Source organism: Phalaenopsis equestris, unplaced genomic scaffold, assembly GCF_001263595.1.
Source record: "Phalaenopsis equestris unplaced genomic scaffold, ASM126359v1 Scaffold232897, whole genome shotgun sequence".
NCBI lineage: Eukaryota > Viridiplantae > Streptophyta > Magnoliopsida > Asparagales > Orchidaceae > Phalaenopsis > Phalaenopsis equestris.
This window is the reverse complement of record NW_018250856.1, coordinates 197,570-218,803: the sequence shown is the minus strand read 5'-3', so window position 1 is coordinate 218,803 and position 21,234 is coordinate 197,570. Positions and strand designations below refer to the sequence as shown.

Sequence of the window (21,234 nt, the reverse complement as noted above, 5' to 3'; positions counted from 1 at the left end):
CGCGAACGTGAAGGGAGGCTCGGGCCGTGCGGTTTAGGGATTTAGGTTTAAAGGAAATAAAGAATTGTATATATATATATATATATATATCAAATTTCATGCGATTTATCCATGTGCGGCGCCCAAGCAAAATAGGTGTCCTTCCTAGGTAATTTCGACATTCCGAACGCTCTGGTACAGTTTATTTTGCCGTCAGAGGTCATTTTGACGAATTCACTGATTTGCGTGCCAATTTTCTCGTGTCGAAAGTATGGCAATATGGGTGTCCTTTCCTACCAAAATTGGTATCCCGGACGCGTTGGTGCAGTCCATTTTGTCGTCGGAGGTCATCCGGAAAAGTTCGCATTTTCACCCGTCCTTTGGGCTTAATTGAAGTCCGATTTCGCGCAATTTCGTGAACTTCGTGTACTTTGTGTGTGTACGTGACGAAAGAGTCGTGACGAATGTTTTCCTAAGGCTTGAAGTCCTATTTGGAACATTTTCCTCGAATCTTCGCAAAATAGCCCATAACCGCTCGTTCATAAGACGATGGTCTTGTGCCAAAGATGCTAGACATCAAAGGAAAATAGGAATTGACTGGAATTTCTAGAAAGGTGAGTCCCAATTCTGGTTTTCTAAGATAGTCGATTAGGAATATCTAGAGCTAGAATCTAGGCTCTAAGGAGGAGAAGACAAGACCTCACAAAAATGAGGTCAACAATGCTAACTACCTTTACATTTAGGTTGCTTCTTATATGGAGGCCAAATGGCCAAAAGTAAATTTACTTTTTTTTTTTTTCGTGTTTAAGGGTAAGAGAGGCCACCAAAGCAGAATTCTTACTCGAGCTGTAACAACAAATAAAGCTGTGGCCTAGTGGTAAAATTTATTTTAGTTGATGTTAGAATACTAAATGTCTAGCTTTAATCTTTTTATTACGGTAGGAATGAGAGAATATCTCACGATAAAATTTAAAAGAAATTGACATGATACTGGCAAGTAATAAACAGAATAAAAAATTGTAAAAAGGTTGTGACTGTTTCGTTTCTTAAATATAGCTTGGACAATGTAATTGCAGTATTCTATAATAGATAAGTAAAATAAAAAACTCATAATTTAACCATTTATTAAAATTAATATTAGTTTAATAGACATTCTATTTCTTATTCATTAGAGAATAATATAATTATTATAAGATTAGGCACTTTATTGCCATAACTCGCTAGTATAACTCCTTACTTCTTTTGTATATATTCTTCTTTTAATTTTTTGTTTCTTATGTTAAATTGATAAGTATACAATTTCTCCTAGATTGCTTGAAAATCATTTCATTAAGAATTTAATTATTAAAATAGATAAATTTATTAACTATCCTATAATTAAATAACAAGTAGAACGTTTCTCCTTGAGTTGAACACAAATGGAAGCAATGGAGGTAAAAACATGGAAGAGGAGTTGTATAATTTAGCATTGACGGTTGGTTTGGCTCAATATATGTAGGACACAACACCATGCATCATCTATATACCAAAGGGAGGAAGATGGCTCGACCTAGTTTACTTTGGGTTTGCTTAGGTTGTGATGTCATGCACATTTTTATGAGACTATTAATTGGTTTATTGAAAAGAGTAATGTAAAATGCCTTCATGAAATCCAAAAATTTGAAATAGCTTTTATAATTTTTAATGCATTGTTGGTTTGTATTTTAATCTATAACTAAAACGTTTCTTCATATCTTTACGTTTAGTAACATAATAAGATGGGTTGTTGTTTTTGTTAAATTTATTTATATAAATATATAATACCAAATAGGTACAAATTAAATTCATTATCTCGATAACATATAATGATTTATAAATCTAGCAAATAAATTTTTAATATCATTTAAAATAGAAAATTTAGCATTAGTAATTATATTTCAATTATGTGAAAAAAAATTTAGATGTAAATTATATTGTAATTTAATATGATTTTTATAAATAAATTTATGACATTTAGAAAATTATATTAATACTACAAGTTATAAAGATAAAAAATATTAACAAGCCCATATGAATTTTCTTTTTTTTAATATTCTGCATTCCTTTGAAAATATTGTATAAAAGCACTACAAGAATGATAAAAGTTTAAAAAATAATGCATGTAAGTATAATAAATTATTGAGTTGTACACCTTTGATTGTCTAATTTTATAGTTTATAAGGAATGTTATCTGTGTTAATGTTGAGTCTTATAAACACCTGTTTCTCGGATTATATGCATATTAAAAGTAAAAACAATCTTTTAAATGCAATTAAATGAAATGAAAAATGTTAAATGGTTGTTCAATAAATTTAAATGCAATTAGATGGAGCCAAAAATGTTAAATGATTGTTCAATAAAATTAAATCTATAAAATAAAAATAATATGAAATATAAATAGTATAGTCAATCAAGATTTACCACCAGATAGTATTGACAGGGAATGTGAGATTCCCCTGCACATAATGGAAATGAAAATGGTAAATCTGTATATTTGGGTATAAGTTTTTTAGAGTGTCCACAAGTACAATTTTAAGAATACTTTCGGTATGACGGTAATCATGATACGACTTCTTAAAAAGGTTAAAATGTGTAAATACTTAAATTGAAACGATAAATGACATTAAATTTAAAAGAAAAGCTTACAATTTAATTAAGTAATAAATTACATTTGTTTTGGTCATTCATGCATAGCTCTTACATATGAATTTAATGCTTAATAAAATTGTAATTGTTCAATAATTCATGAAAATTTACTATTGAATTTAATTGTTTCTTTCAAAAAAAATTGTAGATTGATATGTGTGCACAAAACAATTTAATTTACAAGTGGAGGACTATTACTGCTACGGATTATGTTATGATGTAATTGTAATTTTTTTACATTATTTTCAATTTAGTAGAGAGTTACTGTTATATGTTTGACGAGGGGTTTATTGTTGCTTATATTATTTTTTTGGTTGTTTTGATTTCTATATAATGTATTTTGTGATCTTTTAGTGGCTCTTTTATGTATTTGAAGTCATGAAAACTAGCGGAATGTTAATGAAATGTTAATACTTTCAAGTCAGTTCCTGACTTAGTTAATTCCTAGCTACCAGGTCGTGTGATGATAAAAATGATTAAAGATATTATGTTGGATCATGATCAAAAGGAGCCATTAGGTTGACTAAATTAATTTATAATTAATTTTAATATAGGGTTAAATTGTGTACAATTATTAGTTTTTGTATGTTCTTTTAGAAATATGGAAATGAAGGGGAAGAATTTAGAGATAATGAGGTAGAAATTGATGCACCTCCATGAATTATTGTGTGCACAGATGCTTTTAGTGAGATGATTATTGGAGCGATTCAAATGATTGAAAACTCTCAAACTCAGGCTAGTTCTAATGGGCGAGGCCTGTTGGACTAGTATTTGAAGTTATTTTAGGATATGCGACCATTTCTCTTTTTTAGTATGGGAAGTCCGGTTGATGCCGAGAACTGACTGTTAATAGGGGAAAAGATTTTAGATGGGTTTTCTTGTGCTTTAGATAGGTGGGTTACAATAGCCTATTTTGTCTTAAGAGGGAGAAGCAAAGAGATGGTGGCAAGGTCAGTTGCAAGAGAAATTTGAGGGTAGAGTTAGCCGTATGATATAGTGAGATGAGTTCGTGAACACTTTTAAAGATTGGTTTGTAACACCTTCCGCTAGAAGACAAATACATGATAAATTCATTAAATTGGTGCGGCGAGATTGATCTATTATGATGTATGAAGCTGAATTCAATATGCTTTTAAGGTATGTGCCCCAGTTGCTTTTAAATGCAGAGGAGAAGAGGCACATGTTTCTGTCTGAAATATATGATTTAGCATCCACTGATTTCTCTTGAGATTGATGATTATTTTATTTTGGTGGAGAGAGTCATGTGGACTGAATTGAATTTAGAAGCCACCTGAGACAGAAAGACTTTTAGAAGAGGAGAAATTTAGATGGATCTAAGTTTCTTCAGCGCACTTAGGATAGATAGTCCTTCCAGCCAAAAAATACAGAAAGTAAGAAAGCCAGATTCAACATTGTTGACAACCAGATTAAACCCAAGAAATTTGATAAGTGTTTGAGGTCTCACAAGCGTGACTGTTTGAGGCCCACAAAGACATGGTGAGAAATTGCTCTAGATTGGGATAGAGGGCTCCAACAGATTTTAAGGGCAATACTGCACTACTTTAGAGGATCTTTGACATGCCAACGACAACAAAATATTCAGGAATAGTGCCCAATCCTGTTCAGACCTAGCAAAATGTCCAGCTCAGGATTTATGCATTTTTATAGCAGGAAGTTAGGTACTCTTCTGAAGTTGTCGCAGGTAAGCATTACATTTAAGAAATTTAACCAAGTGCACTTTTAATCACTTTAGAATTCATTTCATGTCATTCATAACACAATATAGGAACTTAAATAATAGGTCATCCTAAATGTTGAATGCAACAATATTAATGATTGATACCATATTACTTCATAATAGGCCAATATGGTTATTATTTGATTCAGGTGCATCATATTCTTCTATAACCGAAGAATTGGTTAAAATAACTTAATTGAACAATACTTTAATTTCTGATATTATAGGTTAGAATGTTAAATAATACTTCTACGGAGGTGATGCGGGGCTGCTGAATCTCGGCAAACCTAGATGGGAAGGCTAGATTGGTTCAGGGAGGGAGGCGGTCGACCCAATTATTTGTGTTAGGGTTGCCGCTCAAATCCTCCTTACTATCCACTACTGTAAATATGACCTTTGCTTTGTTTAATGTTTGTTTTTGCAAAGTTTTTTGTCTAGACATCCTTTGGCGTCCAAGATTTCTCTTTTGAAGGTTATATCCGAAGGCGACAAGGTACTCTAAGGTGGTATTTGTCTACCCTTCCCCGCTTTCCTAACCTTATCCTGGCCACCGAGTTTGCTGTTATCTCTGCCATAATTGTTGTGCCCCCAGTTTGCTGCTATCCAGCCACCATCCAACCTTCCCCATTCCCCCCTGCTTGTTGTTGAGAACCACAACCACCCTGCCAGCTGCTGTGCATCCCTCTAGGCCACCTTTAATGCTAAGGTTTGGACTTCTCCACATGCCCAATAAGGTTGGAACTACACCACATTGCTAATACCGGGCTTCAGGCACCTGAGATAACATGCTATAGAGTGTTCATTTGATTCGACCAAATTACACTTTATCTACAACTCATTAAACCGCGCCTTGAACTCCTCCACTGATATAGGTCTCTCTGCTGCAGGTGGTGAAGTCTTAGAAACATATACTCAACAGTAAGGATGGATATTTTCTTTGCATCGTGTCTTCTCTCACTTGGTAATATTTTCATTGGCTTTTCTCTTCCTCTATCTCTATAAGTTGTCCCACCACAAATTTGTGTTTTCTCATTTTGATAGTTGTAAGTTTCACCTTTTTATCTTCTAGCATCTCTTTCTACTCAAAGATCTACTCAACTGATTGTAGTCATTTGATAAAATCATCTGGATCCGTACGTCCATTGAATTTTGTTAGATCCACCTTTATTCTAAAGTCCCCGTGTCCTCTATATGTAAGCTCTTCTCTTGCTTCCCTCTAATATTTAATTCCATAGCGTCGTGGCCTTTCATCTTCATCACTGAAATCATCCCTATCGAAGGGGTTGAAATTCTCGTCTCTTTTGCATATTTGACTTTCTCTGTCACGATCGAGGGTAATTTTTTCTGTATTTCATCCTTCATGTCCGTAAGCCCCCGCTGAAGTCAACAGTTCTCTCGCTGTATGTCTTCCCGGTTAGGCTCAGGCATGTATCTCTTTGGTGACATGGTTAGGGTTTGAGTTGGGAGGTGAAAAAGGTTGTATGAAACTAATTGAAAGTACAAAAAAATTAAATTGGGTTACTAACAAGGGGAAATTAGGGTTAGTTCAAAATTTGTCTATGATATGAAATTATGAAAGAAAATTTTTTGGCGAAGGTGGCTTCAGTAGGGCAATACTTGGAAACCCTAGAGTAGGAATAGGGTTAGGCTAGTTCTGATACAAGTTGTTACCATAGTTAACCAATAATCCGATAGAAAACTAAATTTTATTACTCTAATCAACGAATTACAATCAAGACTCGAACCAAAACAAAAAGCACTAACAAACTATCAATATCCCGCTAGCGATGGAGGGGATATCTCTTGGATGGTGGTAACCGGAGGAGCTGATTGCTTGGAGGGTAGTGCAGGATGGACCTGCGGCCCAAATCGGTAGAGGCAAGGGGCATTTAGCTGGTAGGAAGTAGGGTAGAGGGCAGCAACAAACTGGAAGGGTGCAGGTGGCGCTTGTGTTGACTTGACAAGAAGGAAATAAGAATGAAGAAGAGAGACCGACGACTAGAAGCAAGAAAGGGGGAGGGAGGGGGCGGCGAATGGAAGAAAAAATAGAGAGAGGGGAAGGTCTGTGTGAGGGAATCAGGTTGAGGTAGCCACCACCTTGGAGCAGGATACAATAGGAGCACCAACTGTCCTCGGATACAACTGTAGCAAGGGAAAAAGCTTGGCGGCCAGAAAATCTGAAATTAACAAACGTCAAAAACTGAACCAAGCAATAAATGATATATTTATAATAAGATAGGTAGGAGGAGGGCTTAAAGTATTGGTATTTCTCGTTCAATAGTAGACGGTCGGTCCAACCTCCCTACTGGACTGGTCGGTCAATTCAACCACAAATGCCTGCATCAGATTGTGGAGAAAATTAAAAATATTCCTTATCGATTGTCTTTACTAGCCCATATGAAAGGAGTGCATAATTTTATCAACATTTTTTATTTAGAAAGTATTATTGCAAATGAATCTAATAGGTTGATAACATACTCAAGTGATATATAACTTGATTTGGTTTATATATAGAAGAGCTTGGATTGATTCTTGGATATGATGTTAAGAAGCTTCATAATATGGAGATTCACTTCTGAAGATTTTTTTGAAGCACAGATCGAAATATTTTACTTACGAGAAAGTTTGTAATATGCAAGAAAGCTATCAACATCTTTTCTTTTGAGGTATGTGTGCTTTTGTATTAAATGTTTTCAAATTTCATGAGGAGATTGTAACAACTGAAATTTTAAATAATAAATAAAATAATAGTAATAATTATAATAAATTAAGTGTGAATTAGAGGAGATGTTGCCGCTCACAGGATATAAATCGCATTCTTCTTCTGCACTTCCCTTCATTCAAACCATTGAACAAGTGAAAGCGTGAGATAGAGTGAGAGAGATCGAGAAGGGGAGAAGAAAGAAAAAGAAGAAAAAGTTATTGGCCTTGCTTGTGCAACCCTAGTCGACAGCTTTGAGCTGAGCGGCTTGTCTGCTACTGAAGGAAGATGGAACGAAGGAGACTGAAGCAATGATAGTTAAGGAGAACGAAGAGGAAGAAGAAGAGGAAGAATAAAAGGACTCGTATGTTTCTAGTCTTTTCTGATATTAGATGCCAAACCCTAGTTGAAAGTTGAAACGGCGCCATGCCTTAGTCGTATGAAGGAATGGTGCAGGTGGCTTACTGTTTTGGTATTTAATTTGAGCCATTCTCGAAGGATAAAGAAGAGGAGCTCAAGCCCTATCAGAGCAGAAGAAGCCGACATGCAGGATAAGGGGGATCGAGCCGAGCAGAATTGTGAATTAAGGAGATTTAGGGCATGTTTTATTTCAGATTTAATTAATTTAAATAAATTTTACAAATGTTAATGTTAGTTTTTATTATATTTCAATAGGAACCTTCAATAATAAATATTTTACTTCATACAAATGGGGGAGACAAATTATTGATTTCATATAAGATAAAGAAGAAAAGGATATGATTATCTTTTTTGTTAGGTTAAAGATTTTATTCTAATTAATTGTTTGGTATTAATAATAGTATTATAAATTGAATTAGTGATTAAAAGGAATTTATTCGAAGAACTAAGGCTTGACATCATGGTTTTGCAGGAAGGAAAAAGATAAGGTGATTAATTGCTTTCTTATTTGTATTAAATTAAAGATTTATTTAGAAGTACTTGCATTATTGTTTTATAAAAACCTGTTTTTTTATTATATGCATATTGCAAGTTTAAAAAATATATTCAAAATTCAATTTAGTAAAACGAGAAAGCATAAATGGTTGTTCAATTATATTAAATGGACAAAATAACAATGAAATGAAATTTAAATGATTAAGTCAATTAGGATTTGACTTTTGATAGTGCTGATAGGAGATGCAATATACCTGGGCAGGAAAATGAAAATAAAAATGTGTATTTTCGGGTCAAAATTTTTTTAGGGTTGTTATTGTTATAATTTTAATGATTCCTTCGAGTATGATGATAATCCTAATATGACTTCTGAAAGACGTTAATAGAGATAAATATTTATATCGAAATAATAAATGTTAAACTTAAAATGAAAGTTTACAGTTTGATTAAATAATGTACTACGTTTATTTTGAACCTTCATGCATGACATTTGCATATGTATTTAATGTATAATAAGATTCTAATTGCTCATTAAGTCGTGAAAATTTATTATTGAACTTAATTATTTTTTTCAGGAAAAACTGTAGATTGATATGTTCAACAGTAGAAAATTAGTTTACAAGAGGAAGACTACAGCAGATAGGTATTATGTTGTGATGTGATTGTAGTGTTTTTTTTTATCCTTTTTTTAGGTAGCGAGATACTACTATATGTTGGATGAGGTTGTTTGTAGATTAATTTGTTATTTCTAGATGTTTTGTTTTCTATGTAGTTTATTTTATAGTTTTATTGTGGCTCTTTTATATATTCAAAATTATAAAAACTCGTGGATTGTAGAACCAATATTAATATCGTTTGACTGCAAGTCCTGATTTAGTTAATGCTAAGCTATCCGGCTGGATATATATATATATATTTGTGCTTGTAGCGTATAGGCAAACAACAACTTACTAAATCTTATCACATGCTATGTTGTTTTGACCACCACTCAATGGAATAGTTATCAATCTTGTTCTTTTTTAGATCTTTTTTGAATTGGGTTACTGTAATATAGCCTTTCGCATGATATAGGGTATTTGCATAGTTTTTCTTCGTTGTCTCAACAAATAAAAAGCATGTCAAAAACAAATTGCTGTGAAACACAACAGAAAAATGAACATGTGGCTCAAAAATGATTATCATCTGCATGTTTTTTTCTTCCTGCTCATGTTTTTATTTGATGAACTATGAAGAAGTTAATATTTTAATTGCTTGATGAAATAAGTTTCTTGCTAAGAAAAATCTTATGTTGTCAACTCAAAACATTGTGTCATTATGAATAACATCAGAAGAAGTTAGTTCATGAATGATACCAAGCAATCTTTTGATTTGAAGTTCCCCGTTTTATAATAATTTGATGTATTTACTAATTTTATTACAAATGATAAATAAATAAAATTATTAAAAGAATTGTTTATCTTAAAATCTACACCTATCTTATGGCTTTTTTGTTTTAGTTGTCTAAGTCTATTATATTACAATCAAATATATTTATGTAATTGTTTAATATTAGAATCATTCTTTTTGTCGAGCTGCTTGCAATATAAATGTTTTTCTAAAAACTTGGGGGTGGACATTTTTTTATTTTTGAATTTTTTTTAGTCTTCATTTTGTATTAAGTTTCAATGGCTTCCTTTTATGCACTTTTGTTTCCCTCTAATTTTACATTAAGCTTACCCATGCAATAGCATCAGACAATTTGCTAAATATATAAGAAAGGGTTTTGGCCATACTCTCCGGTAGTATAGTAAAATTTGGTTACTTGATGTCTCACATTTTATTATATTAAGTTTACCCAAGCAACAGCATCTGACAATTTGGTATTCTTAGCAAAGGAAGTATTTTGGCCATACTTTGTCTTGTATAGTAAAATTGGTCAGTTTGGTGTCTTATATTTTATTTGAAACATATTCAACAAATACTTATTGCAGCTTCCTTAAATTTTAGCTAGCGTCTGCTGAAGTTTTCTTGCAAGAGTCTCAACTTCTGTTGTACGCTAATGGGAACGATAAACCTCCAACTGGGCTTATGCTTGATAAAGAAAAACTAAAAGGACTTTATTTCAACCAGAGTCCTTCCAAGGTTTGCTGTAGTGCTATTTTCATATTCAAGATGATTTATTCCTTTTTATTTTTTTGGAAACAATTAAAACATACAGACTTTAAGTCTCTTTTATGGTCCATTTACTACTGCATTTCTTATCTTTGAATGAATTATGTGTCTTCATGCTGTAATAAGGCCTGGAATTGTAGTTAGGGCACAATGTTATTGGCATTATAAGCTGTGCGATCCTGGATTTGAATTTTTACATATTGCTTGTGACGTTGTACACTTGCACAATGAGATCTCTTATATAAGATGTTTAGATGTCAGTTATTGTCACACACCGCATAGACCCCTTAGCAGCCAAAATGATACATTACACTTGCACAATCTCGATGGATGTACGTTTACAAATTAACAGTTAACTGTGAGCTTATATTTTGGCGGTAGTGGAAGTAGAAATGTGAGTTTTTGAAAATTTAGGGTTAGGTTATATATGAATTATGGTAGTTTTGTTCTCTCTTTTAAGTTCAATTTCGGACTAGACAATTCTGATAAGGAGTTCATTTGATATTTGATTAGATTTTTTTTTTTTTTTTGAATTTTAATTTTGGGACAACGAAGATAAATACCTAAAGATTTAGGGTTTGTCGGTCTCTATTAGTAGATGACACCGTTCATGGGCACCTAAAAGGTGTTTAAGAAAGGGATTTAACTGGGAATTGGTTATGGGATAGTAAGGGGAGCCGAGCATATGGGAGGTTGATGGAGTTTAATAGGGGCATGAGGCATTTGATTGCTGGAATCTATTGTTGGAAGCAGGATCGAGTAGTTCAAAAACTATTCTCATAAAATATATCGAGTTAAATGTGAAATGGCTAGGAGGATCCACCATCTGTTCCTGAGAAGGATATAAACACATCACTTGCAAAACAAAGATGATACAACAACACTCCTTATAGCATAACTCAGATTATAGCTCCACAATATATAAAATTTAAGAAAAAGTCTAATAAACTAAAAAAAGTAAGGGCACTTAAATAGTTTTGTTGAAGAAATAACACTGATTCTAATTAAAGTAATATTAAAATACTAATAAGAAAGGTGCCGCATGGCTTAAATTGTCAAGGAGACGGCGAACAGTCTGCTTGAGATTGTAATAGTGTCACAAGATTTTGTTTCGTTTCGACCCCACGATCAGGATCTCCGAAAGTGGAAAAAATCTTGTATAATGAACCTTCTTGATGAAGCTATCTTTTGACAATCTTAATTTTTTACCAAGTATACTCAACTCGAGTTAGGGTAACTCGATGAATGAATAGTTTCCAATGGCTTATTTCTGATCAGTTACGTCTCCCAAATTAGCATATGTGTAAACCCCAATCTCATAGTTTTTAAGTTCTTTTGAAGAGCAAATCATATCTAGGAGTCATCTTCATGTATCTCAGGATTCTAATTAATGCTTATAGATAATTATCATTTGGATTATTCTTGTTTTGTTCAAATACACTAACTGAGTATGCAATATCAAGCCTTATGTGAGATAAGTAGTTTGCTCATGGGTGTTTCATATCTCTTTTGTCAACTTGACTGTTTTCTTCACTTATGTACAACCTTTCTTGGAATCCATGGGCTAGTGAGCAGGCTTATAACAAATCATATCAATTTCACTTAACATGTCTAAGATTTTTTTCTCTTGGGATATGAAATTTCTCTTAGATTGAGCCGTCTCTGTTCTCAAAAAATATCTCAGAGTACCGTGGTCTTTGATCTCAAACTCTATTATAAATATCCTTTTATCTGATAGTTTCCCTTGAATCATTACATGTTAAAATAATATCATCTACATAGACTACGAGAGTAGCATTTTTTTCTTTAAGATTGGATTTAACAAACAATGTGTACTTCTTCATCAAGTTCATCATTCAAGAAAACTTTTTTGACATTAAACTGGTATAAAGACCAATCTTGATTTACTGTAAGAGAGTGTAAGACCGGAAACATGGGCCCACAAGTATGAGGGTGGGACCCACTTTTGGATAACATGAAATCCCAACTCTTATTTGCATGGAATTACAAAACTTTCCTCATCCATCTTTCATGAAATCCCAATTTGCATTATATGCCCTTTTTTAACATGAAGCATGAGCTAACATGAATTTTTTATTGCTTTCTAACATAAAACCTAGGTTAACACATGGATTTGTTTGCTAATATGAAACATATACTAATATGGATTTGGTTAACATGATGCATAAGCTAACATAGACCCTTTTTTTTTTGTTTGCTATTTTCTAACATAGAATTAACACGCGGATATCTTTTTTGACATTAAATTACCACATGATAATTTGGCTTTTCATAAAAGGCTTAAGATTACCACATGGTTTTTTGTAGAATGCATACATTACTCAACTTGCATAGGATTTATACTAGCATATGGAGACTTACATTTTTAGAACATGACAAATAGATTTTGCATGAGGTAAGCACTTAACATATAAATTTTGCATAGAAAACACATAATTAGTATGATAGATACCTAACTTAAATGGCCACCACGCAATCTACATAGTGAACACGTAAACTGAATAATGGACATATGATTTGCATGGTCCCCTCCTCTCTTTCTTGATATATATAGATTGACAAGTGTGTCTTTTCGACGAAAGACAGGTTATGATATAGCTGAGCATAGAAGAATATTACACAAGAATTTTCTCAAAAGAATTCATCACAATCGAGGGCGCAAACATATGAAATCGAGGGCAAACATATGAAATTGCTCAAATGGACACCTAATTTTGATCCCAGTCATGAACCCCCAATTGCGCATATCTGGTTTTCATTAGCTGAACTCAAGCTTCAATTTTTTGACCTACCTATCTTATATGCAATTGAGACTTTCCTTGGAAAACCTTTATAGGTAGACTTACTTACAGTTCATTTCTCAAGGGTCTCAATTGCAAGGATTTTGATTGAAAGAGATATTACATTACTAGATGTGGAAGAAGTTTAGCTTGACTCTGCTCACAATGGTTATTGACAAAAAATCATTATGGAACAAAAATCTTAGTACTGCAGACACTGCAAGGTGTTTGAACCCCCGCAAGAGAAATTTTTTAGATTGCACCCACAGTTGAGAACCAATAGTCAAAAATAAGAACATGCTATTAGTGCACCTCTTGTGCGTGAACGCGCTCCCAGCAAACCTGATGACAACCAACCTGAGGAGGGATTCACCACAAGGCAGGAGTTGGTATCTGCCCCTGGGATCCCTTCTCCTGACATCGAGCCTAGGTCACTACCAAGTCCTTAACAATCATAATGGTGGAAAATGGTGATAGCTAAAATCTTAGTTTAAGTGACATTATTCTTATTGGAAGCACAAATCATCATCAATTTTAGGCTTAAGCAAGTGAATTATCATCTTCCTAGCATAAGCCCATAACTTAAGAATCATTTGATCTTAATTGACTTCCAAGTCATGAAGATTAGGAAAATTATGATTTTGTTGATATTGTGAAAATGTGGTAAGTGAGTTTCTACTTTTAACCCATTGTATTTCAATCATCCAATGCATTCATTAAGGATCAAAATTACTCATCCCCAATGGTTAATCTTAAATTTTGATCAAGGCACCAAAATCTAAAATTACCACTTTGCCCTTTTGGTCTTTCATCTTATAATTCTTCAAGCAAAATTCAAATGGCCTAGAAAATCTTTGAGTATCCCATTCATGGATCAATTAAACTATCAGGGAGTAGAGCATGATTTTTCAAAATTTGATTTAATTTAAAATTATTATTTTAACCCAAAAATAGGATTTTTCAATGTTAATTTATTTAATTAATCAAAGTGAAGTTTTAATTTATGGAAAAATTATTGGAGGTTTTTCTGGGTCAGAAGAATACTTATACAAAATTTTATGATTTTTGAATAATATTGTAATTATCATAATTATTTAAAGGTCATTTTCAATGATTATTTAAAAGGTCATTTTCAAGGTCATTTTCAATGATTATTTAAATACAAAAAAAATATTTTTTAATCTTCAAAAATCACTTTTAAATATTTATTAAACCCCCACAAGTCCAAGAAACAGAGATGAACAAATTTTTATATTTTTATGATTTATTTTGAATTTATTATAATTATTTTAATGGAAAATGAGAAAAATGCATTTTTAGGCCTTTAGAATTTTTTTTTAATTTAGAAAAATCAAGAAAATGTTTTAAGGTGTCTTAAGATATCAGGGAACAATTGGACATATTTTGAACTATTTTGTCTTTTTCCACTTTTTAGAATTTTGATTATTTTAATTATTTTTAATTCAAAATATACTATAAAAATAAAATATTTTCACAAAAATGGTTTTATTTTTATTAAATGCCCCTGATCACAAGATACTCAGAAAATTATTTTTTATAATTTTTCTAAGCTAATTTAATTTAATATAATTTATTCTGTGCAAAAATACTATTTTTACTTACAAAATCCACTTTAATGGTCAAATCAACTAAATTTAAAATTCTTACAGTGAGTTGAAATGATTTTTATGAACAATGTGGAATTAATTTTGTCAGTTTTTTATTTCTATTTAATTTAAATAGATTAATACAAGGCAAAAAATATTTAATTAATAGCAGAAATATACAATTTTTTTCAGACCATCACAATTCTTTTCCTAAGCTTCTCTGACCATAAGAAACCTAACAAAATTGATCCCATAATTTTCTGAGGGATATTTTAGTTTATATGATTAAATAGAGCCAAAATAGTCATTTAGGCTTGAAAATTAGGGTTAGAAGCACAGATGTGCTCTCTGACTTTGGAAAAATCAAAGGAGATGCTCTCTATCATGAGAACTCAATCCTAAAAATTTCAAGTCTTGGTAATTAGTATTTAATCATAATGAATTAAAATACCTCAGAGAGTATTTAATTTATTTAAAAATCATACACTTGACAAATAATTTTTATTTTTGGTCCACATTATTTTCTTCTGTTCAATGAGCAAGAAGTTATTTTTCTTTTATTTTTATGATTTTTCTAGAGAAAGATATGGATTTTTTAAGATCATACATTAAAAATAGTTCAAAAAATCCATATTTTCTTACTTAAACATGCGACGCCACGTCAACCTACGACGGCTCCGAACTCACATGCGGCGCTCCGCCATTCGACGCTGCCATCCACCTCAGCTGCCACGCGGCTCGCCTTTTCACTCTATCTGTTCGTCCAACGCAATCTCATTCTTCCATGGAATAAACGTGCTATCGGACGACATCCGTTCATCGTCCCCAAATGACCAAACCCGTAAGCCGTTCACATTAAAATATTAAGATCTTCGTGCTAAGATCTCTACCTAGATCCAACCAAATCATATGAGGTTTGTTTCTAAACCTTCATATACTCAAGACGAACATATCTATACGGTTTATCAAGCATGAAGTCAAGCCATTACCTTTGTATGAGAGGGGAAGCCTCAATCAGATGGTTGTGGTAGCTTCGATTGGGTCCAACGAACCTCCAGATGAAGTCTCAAGCCCTGTTGAATTATCTACCTATGTTTTCGTTCAAACTCGATTTCAGGTGTTGGTCTAAAGCTAGGTTAGAGGCTGTTTGAGAGGGTGCTTTTATGCGGAATCAACTTCACTCACGGTGGAAATGGTATGTGTACAGTTAATTGAAGTTTGATTCACTTTGGTGTTGTGGAAAAGAATGTCCTGATTTCGGCCTGATTTTGAGCTCAAACTTGAACTCTTACAGAGGGAACCAAAGGAGGAAGATGGTTGGCTTGAGCTTAGGAATGCTTGGAGAGTCTCTGGCGAGATTTTGACAGTTTCCCATAGGATTTTTGGTTAGCTCTTCCTTTGGCCATTGAGAAGGTGGTTTAAATAGAGGGGCTTAGGGTGGAGCTCAGGGCTTCAATTTGGGTTCAATTAAGTGCTTATGTGGAGGGCTTCGAAATGCTAAATACAAATCAAAGTTGGACTAAATGGATGGGTGAAATTGGGTTTGAGTTAAAGCATCGGGGCTCTTGGTTTTGGTGTTTTCTGGCCACTAGGCCGGTCAGCAGGGCCAGGGGTGGTGGCCAGAGGAGTCAAGTGAGCCAGGGGGAGGGTTAATTATGATTAACCCTTAATGGTTTGTCATGATGGTGGAGATATCTTGGCTTAAACCAAAAAAATGGGATGAAATCCCTTAATTTAGGGAACCGTGGGTTCATAGCCCACCTTGGCTGGTTTAGGTAGGTCTAGGCTGGTCACTAGGGTGTACTTAGTGGTTGTGGTGTCATTAATTTGGTCATTTGGATATGACTAGGTCAATTTTGGTGAAGGGGTTCAATTTGGGTTAAATTGGCTTGAAGTTGGGTTTGGGTTAGACTAGCCATGATATTAAGCCCAATTGATTGATCAATTTGGTGTAGATAATTATCATAAAGTGTTTAGAAAATAATTGGGGTGATTTTGAATTGATTTGGTGGGTCAATTTGAAGGAATTTGCATATTTGATGAATTAGGGTATGTTGGGCTAGGCTTGGGCTTAGGTTGGACTAGAGTTAGGTTAAGTCCAAATTGATGGTTAAAAATGATTTAGGGTAATATCATGAAGTGTTCTTGGGCATGTAGCTAAATTGAGTGTCAATTTTGGGATTTGGGCATTCAATTAGGTGACACTTGGGCATGTAGCTAAATTGTGGCAAATTTGGGAATTTTGAATTTGGGTTGAAATTGAGTGGAATTGAGGCTTGAGCAAGGCCAATTGAGGGCTCAATTTGATTATTACGAATGTTAGGAAAAGTTTGGAATCCAAATTGAGGCAATTGAGTGGACTATGAGGTTCAGTTGGGTGAGATTGGGTCATATGGTTAAAATTGGGGGTTTTGGTTTGGATCAAAAGTGGGCTCAAAGCATGGGTCAATTAATCTTGGATTTGGTTTAAAATGATCATAGACATGATGAGTTTGAGTTTAGAATAGAAATTGGAGGAAATTGTGATCAAATTGATGGACATTTGAGATGAATTGGGGTAGTTGGGCCTTTAAAGGGTATTTTTATAATTTTGACCAATTTGGGGGTATTTTGGTAATTTTGGCAATTTTGGGTGGTTTTGGGCAATTTGGTTGGTTTGAAATGGTTTGAAATGACTTTTGAACAAATTTGGCTATTTTGGGTGAAATTGAGAATTTTGGTTGAATTTAGGGTTTGGGGGTGTTTAGGTAATTTGGGTAGATTTGGGGGGCAAAATGCCAAGTTAGATATTTTGGTAAAATTGGGGTGTCAACCACTCTATGTGAGTTATAGACCAATGGAATCCCCATTTGGGTTCTCTATGTACTGGTCCTAGCTAAATCTCGTGTCTAGGGGACCATCTACATGGGCCCCCAAAGGATCAAGGGATCAAAGTCAACAAAGTTTAGGCTTAGGGTTATGAGTGAAAGTGAGTGAAAGTAAGTGCAAGTGAATGAACCAACTTCAGACCAACACCCACTCTAAGGCCAAGCAGTCCTATGGGGACTCACCTTGAGTTCTCCCATATTGACCCCACCTACTAAGTGCTAGAGGTTAGGACCAATATGTGAAACTTTAAGTTGAGAAAAGAATAGTTTAGATTTTTTAATGGTGAGGGTTCCTTTTTCTAGTCCTCTAGGAATAGTCAACAGAAAAGTCCTATGGCTAGACCCTAGACTACTAAAAAGGAAAAACTAAACCTCAATTAAAAGTGAGGTCAACAATATCCAACAACCGAACTTCAATTCTTACATACTACTCGATTCACTTATGTTTACATATCTAACCCCTAAAGTTTGGTATGTAAACTCATCATAGCTTAGAATCATACAACTATGCACCAAAAAAGAATATTTTGCCTCTAGGTGTTAAATAGGTGGATAGCGCAAATATATATATATATGTATGTATTTCGCCTCTAGGTGTAAAATAGGTGGATACATAAGGATTTGGTGGAATATATGAAAATTTTCCAACAATCTTCATAAGTGTGCCTTCACTTAAGCTAAATCTTAGGGTCCGTTTGGGGCAGCTTATTTGGTGCGGTGACTTTTGAAAACACACCCTGTTTGGGTAAACTGTGTTTTGGCAGAACGCAGAAAATAACGTTTTCACACCGCACATATCTAAGTGCGATGACAGCTTATTGGCAACAGTTTGACTTTTTCAAAAAAATAAAAATTTGTAATAGTCACTGCACATAGATTATCAACAGATTATTCAATAAGCTATAGCTGCCCCAAACAGACCCTTAGATGTAGCCAGACAAGTTTTACTTGTGCTTGCTATTCATCACGGAATGTGATCTTTCACTACACAATTGGAGAGTGGGATTGCTTTTGCTGGCGCATAGCAGATTGTAATGCTTCTTTGATATTGCATTGTATTAACATGAAACATCCTAGAGGGCCTGTGCATCTTACTTGCAATTGTTGTTTGGGTAATATTTTGAAGCAGTTTATAACACTGTTTGGGAGTGTTTTAAAGACTATTTTGGGCACTTTCAATTGCTAATTTTAAGCAGTGTTTTGGGCCATTTTGATTTGCTGATTTGAATCGATCTTTGCATTGTATTTAGGCGAATTTAAGGGCTGTTTTGGGGAGACTTATAGGTTCGTTTAGCGGCTTGTGGGCTGCACTTTTTCGGCCTGTTTGGTGGCTTGAGGGTGAGGGCTGTACTTTTTGGTTCCGTTTTGTGGCTTTTGGGCTGCACTTTTTACTTCCGTTTTATGGCTTTTGAGCTATGTTTTTTGAGTCTATTTGGTGGCTTTTGGGCTTCATTTTTTTTAATATTGAATTGGAGGACTTTCAGGTCGATGAAAACACTGTCTTGGAACAAACTTGACCAATTCACTTTCAGCTTCCTCCGTTTGTGGTTTGCTAGTTTTGGGGGTGGATCGATCTGTTTTTTTTTTTTCTTTTGTTTTGTTTCTTTATCAATGGTTAAGTCAAAATGAGAATTTCTGATTTAATTATTTAGAAGATACTTAGAAATATTTGAGAATTAGTTGGAAAACATTTAATTGAACCTAGAACTTCTTTAATCACTTTAAGCACAAGTTAAAATATAGGCTTCCTAGATTTTAGTAGCACACCCTAGGTGAGAGTCCATCTACCAAATTCTCAGTGTAGGCCTCCTAGATTTTAGGAGCACACAATAAGTGAGAGTCAATCTATCTAATTTTCAGTGTAGGATTTCTAGATTTTAGGAGAACACCTAAGGTGAGAGTTCATCTACCTAATTTTCAGTGTAGGCTTCATAGATTTTAGGAGCACATCCTGGGTGAGGTTCATCTACCTAATTTTTTAATAAATAATAAAATTAGACACTTGACCCTAATCCACAAATTGATCAAAATACTAGACACGAGGATGTGCCAAGATATGGTTCACGACTTCCTCGATTAAATCAAATTGTGGAATTTCCGTCATGAATCGACCTATAATGAAACCCAATGCGCCGGGATTTAAGCTTGGATATTCCACTCATATCCTCCTAGCGATTGGGGACATTTGTTAATGCCACATAAGGATCAGCGGACTAGAATAAGTCTAGAGTCTAGGGGGCGAGGGCAATGACGACATTGCTTATGTGTGCTTAAACGAGGGATACGGAGTGAGATTATTAGAATAGTATCTCCTACCTTAATGATCTTCAATAAGAGAGAGGAAATGACCGATGATACTATTCGCCGACTCTTGGTGGGATCGTTGCCCCTGACGCTTTTATGTTGTCAGTTGTTCTAGCACGATTAGAGTGACTAACCTGTGGACTACACGACTTTATAAAATATTTGGAAAAATTAAACAAAAATATATTTTGCATGTTAAAAAGAACTATGCATAAAACAGACTTAAACAATAGCTTTTGCATGAAAATCAAAAAATTTTTCTATGAAAATTTATAAAGGTCCACGGCTAATCACTTGTATTGAGGTTAAGAATTACTCTCCGTAGATTTATCGGGCGGGCAACTCTTATTCAAAATCGGGAAGCAAACGGTCCAGCTCTGAGCCCCCACTTCTACCAATGTCTTACACCCAGTCCTGATCTTTCATATGTGGCTAGGGGTTTTATTTGCTTGTGATTTCTATGACTCATTTTTTTGACTTTCGTGCAGGGTTTTCTCGCCTTGTTTATTTTTCTTGCAAGTTTATTTAAATCTGTTGCAAATCATACCATGCTCGCAATATTACTCACGCAATAGTAGCAGATGCCCAGGTACGCTTTTACAGTTTATCTTCAACATTTTACTTTACTGCATTTTACTTTTCAAGTAATTTCTATTTACCTGCAATTTGTTTGTTCTGAATGCAAAACCAATACAAAAATAAAACAAAACCAAACATTGACACTAAAACTGTGAAACATAAACCACCAATCTCAAACACATAAACCCTGAAGCGATCACTACAATAGGAGTTTGGAGCCAACTTTTTGGGCAGCACGGCGAGGAGCTTGGATCGAGTGATAAGATGACCATCTTCAACAATCTCTCTCCTTAGTCTAAATAACAAACGGATGTCACAAATCTCTTAGTTTACAGGGGATTGGGTCTTCTGTCGAGATATACACTCACATTTCGGAAATGTGTAGTATTCACGGTGTCATACACAATTATGCAAATTATTGGATAAATGAGATCCATTTAGTCTCATTTTTCAAAAATTAAAACATGCTACTTTTTTAAAAAAAAAATATACCTATTATATTAAATTAAATTTCAAAATTATTTTCAATTTTAAAAAAAAGTTGACCGACATTTTCAAAGTTTGTTATTTGGCTCTGCTCCTAAAACTAGAGGAAGTAAAACTAGAGGAAGAGATAAAACTAAACTGGCTCGTCCCTAGCTACTTGTCTTCTGCATGTTTTAATTTTTTTTTTTTGAGTCTATCTGTGTTTTTTTTGTTTGGGTATTACTGTACTTGGTATCGTATGGGAAGAGTGTCTCTATTGGACACTCTTATACAACCTTTATGTATCTTTTCTATTTCAATGTAATCAACCCTTAGGCTTTTCAATATATATATATGTATATATATATAGATATATATGTATGTATATATATATAGATATATACATACATATATATATATATACATACATATAGATATATACATACATATATATATATATACA

General features: G+C 33.8%; 1 protein-coding gene across 5 annotated transcripts in view; it reads left to right on the top strand.

Annotated features, from left to right (window-relative positions):
• The window catches only part of LOC110038454 (putative methylesterase 14, chloroplastic), a 92,716-nt gene that overhangs the window by 57,788 nt on the left and 13,694 nt on the right, over positions 1 to 21,234 (top strand). For all 5 annotated transcript variants that reach the window (XM_020743304.1, XM_020743303.1, XM_020743302.1 and 2 more), the window contains exon 5: positions 9,984 to 10,118. In XM_020743304.1, coding sequence (XP_020598963.1) covers positions 9,984 to 10,118 — 135 coding nt within the window. The remainder of the gene's footprint in view (positions 1 to 9,983; positions 10,119 to 21,234) is intronic.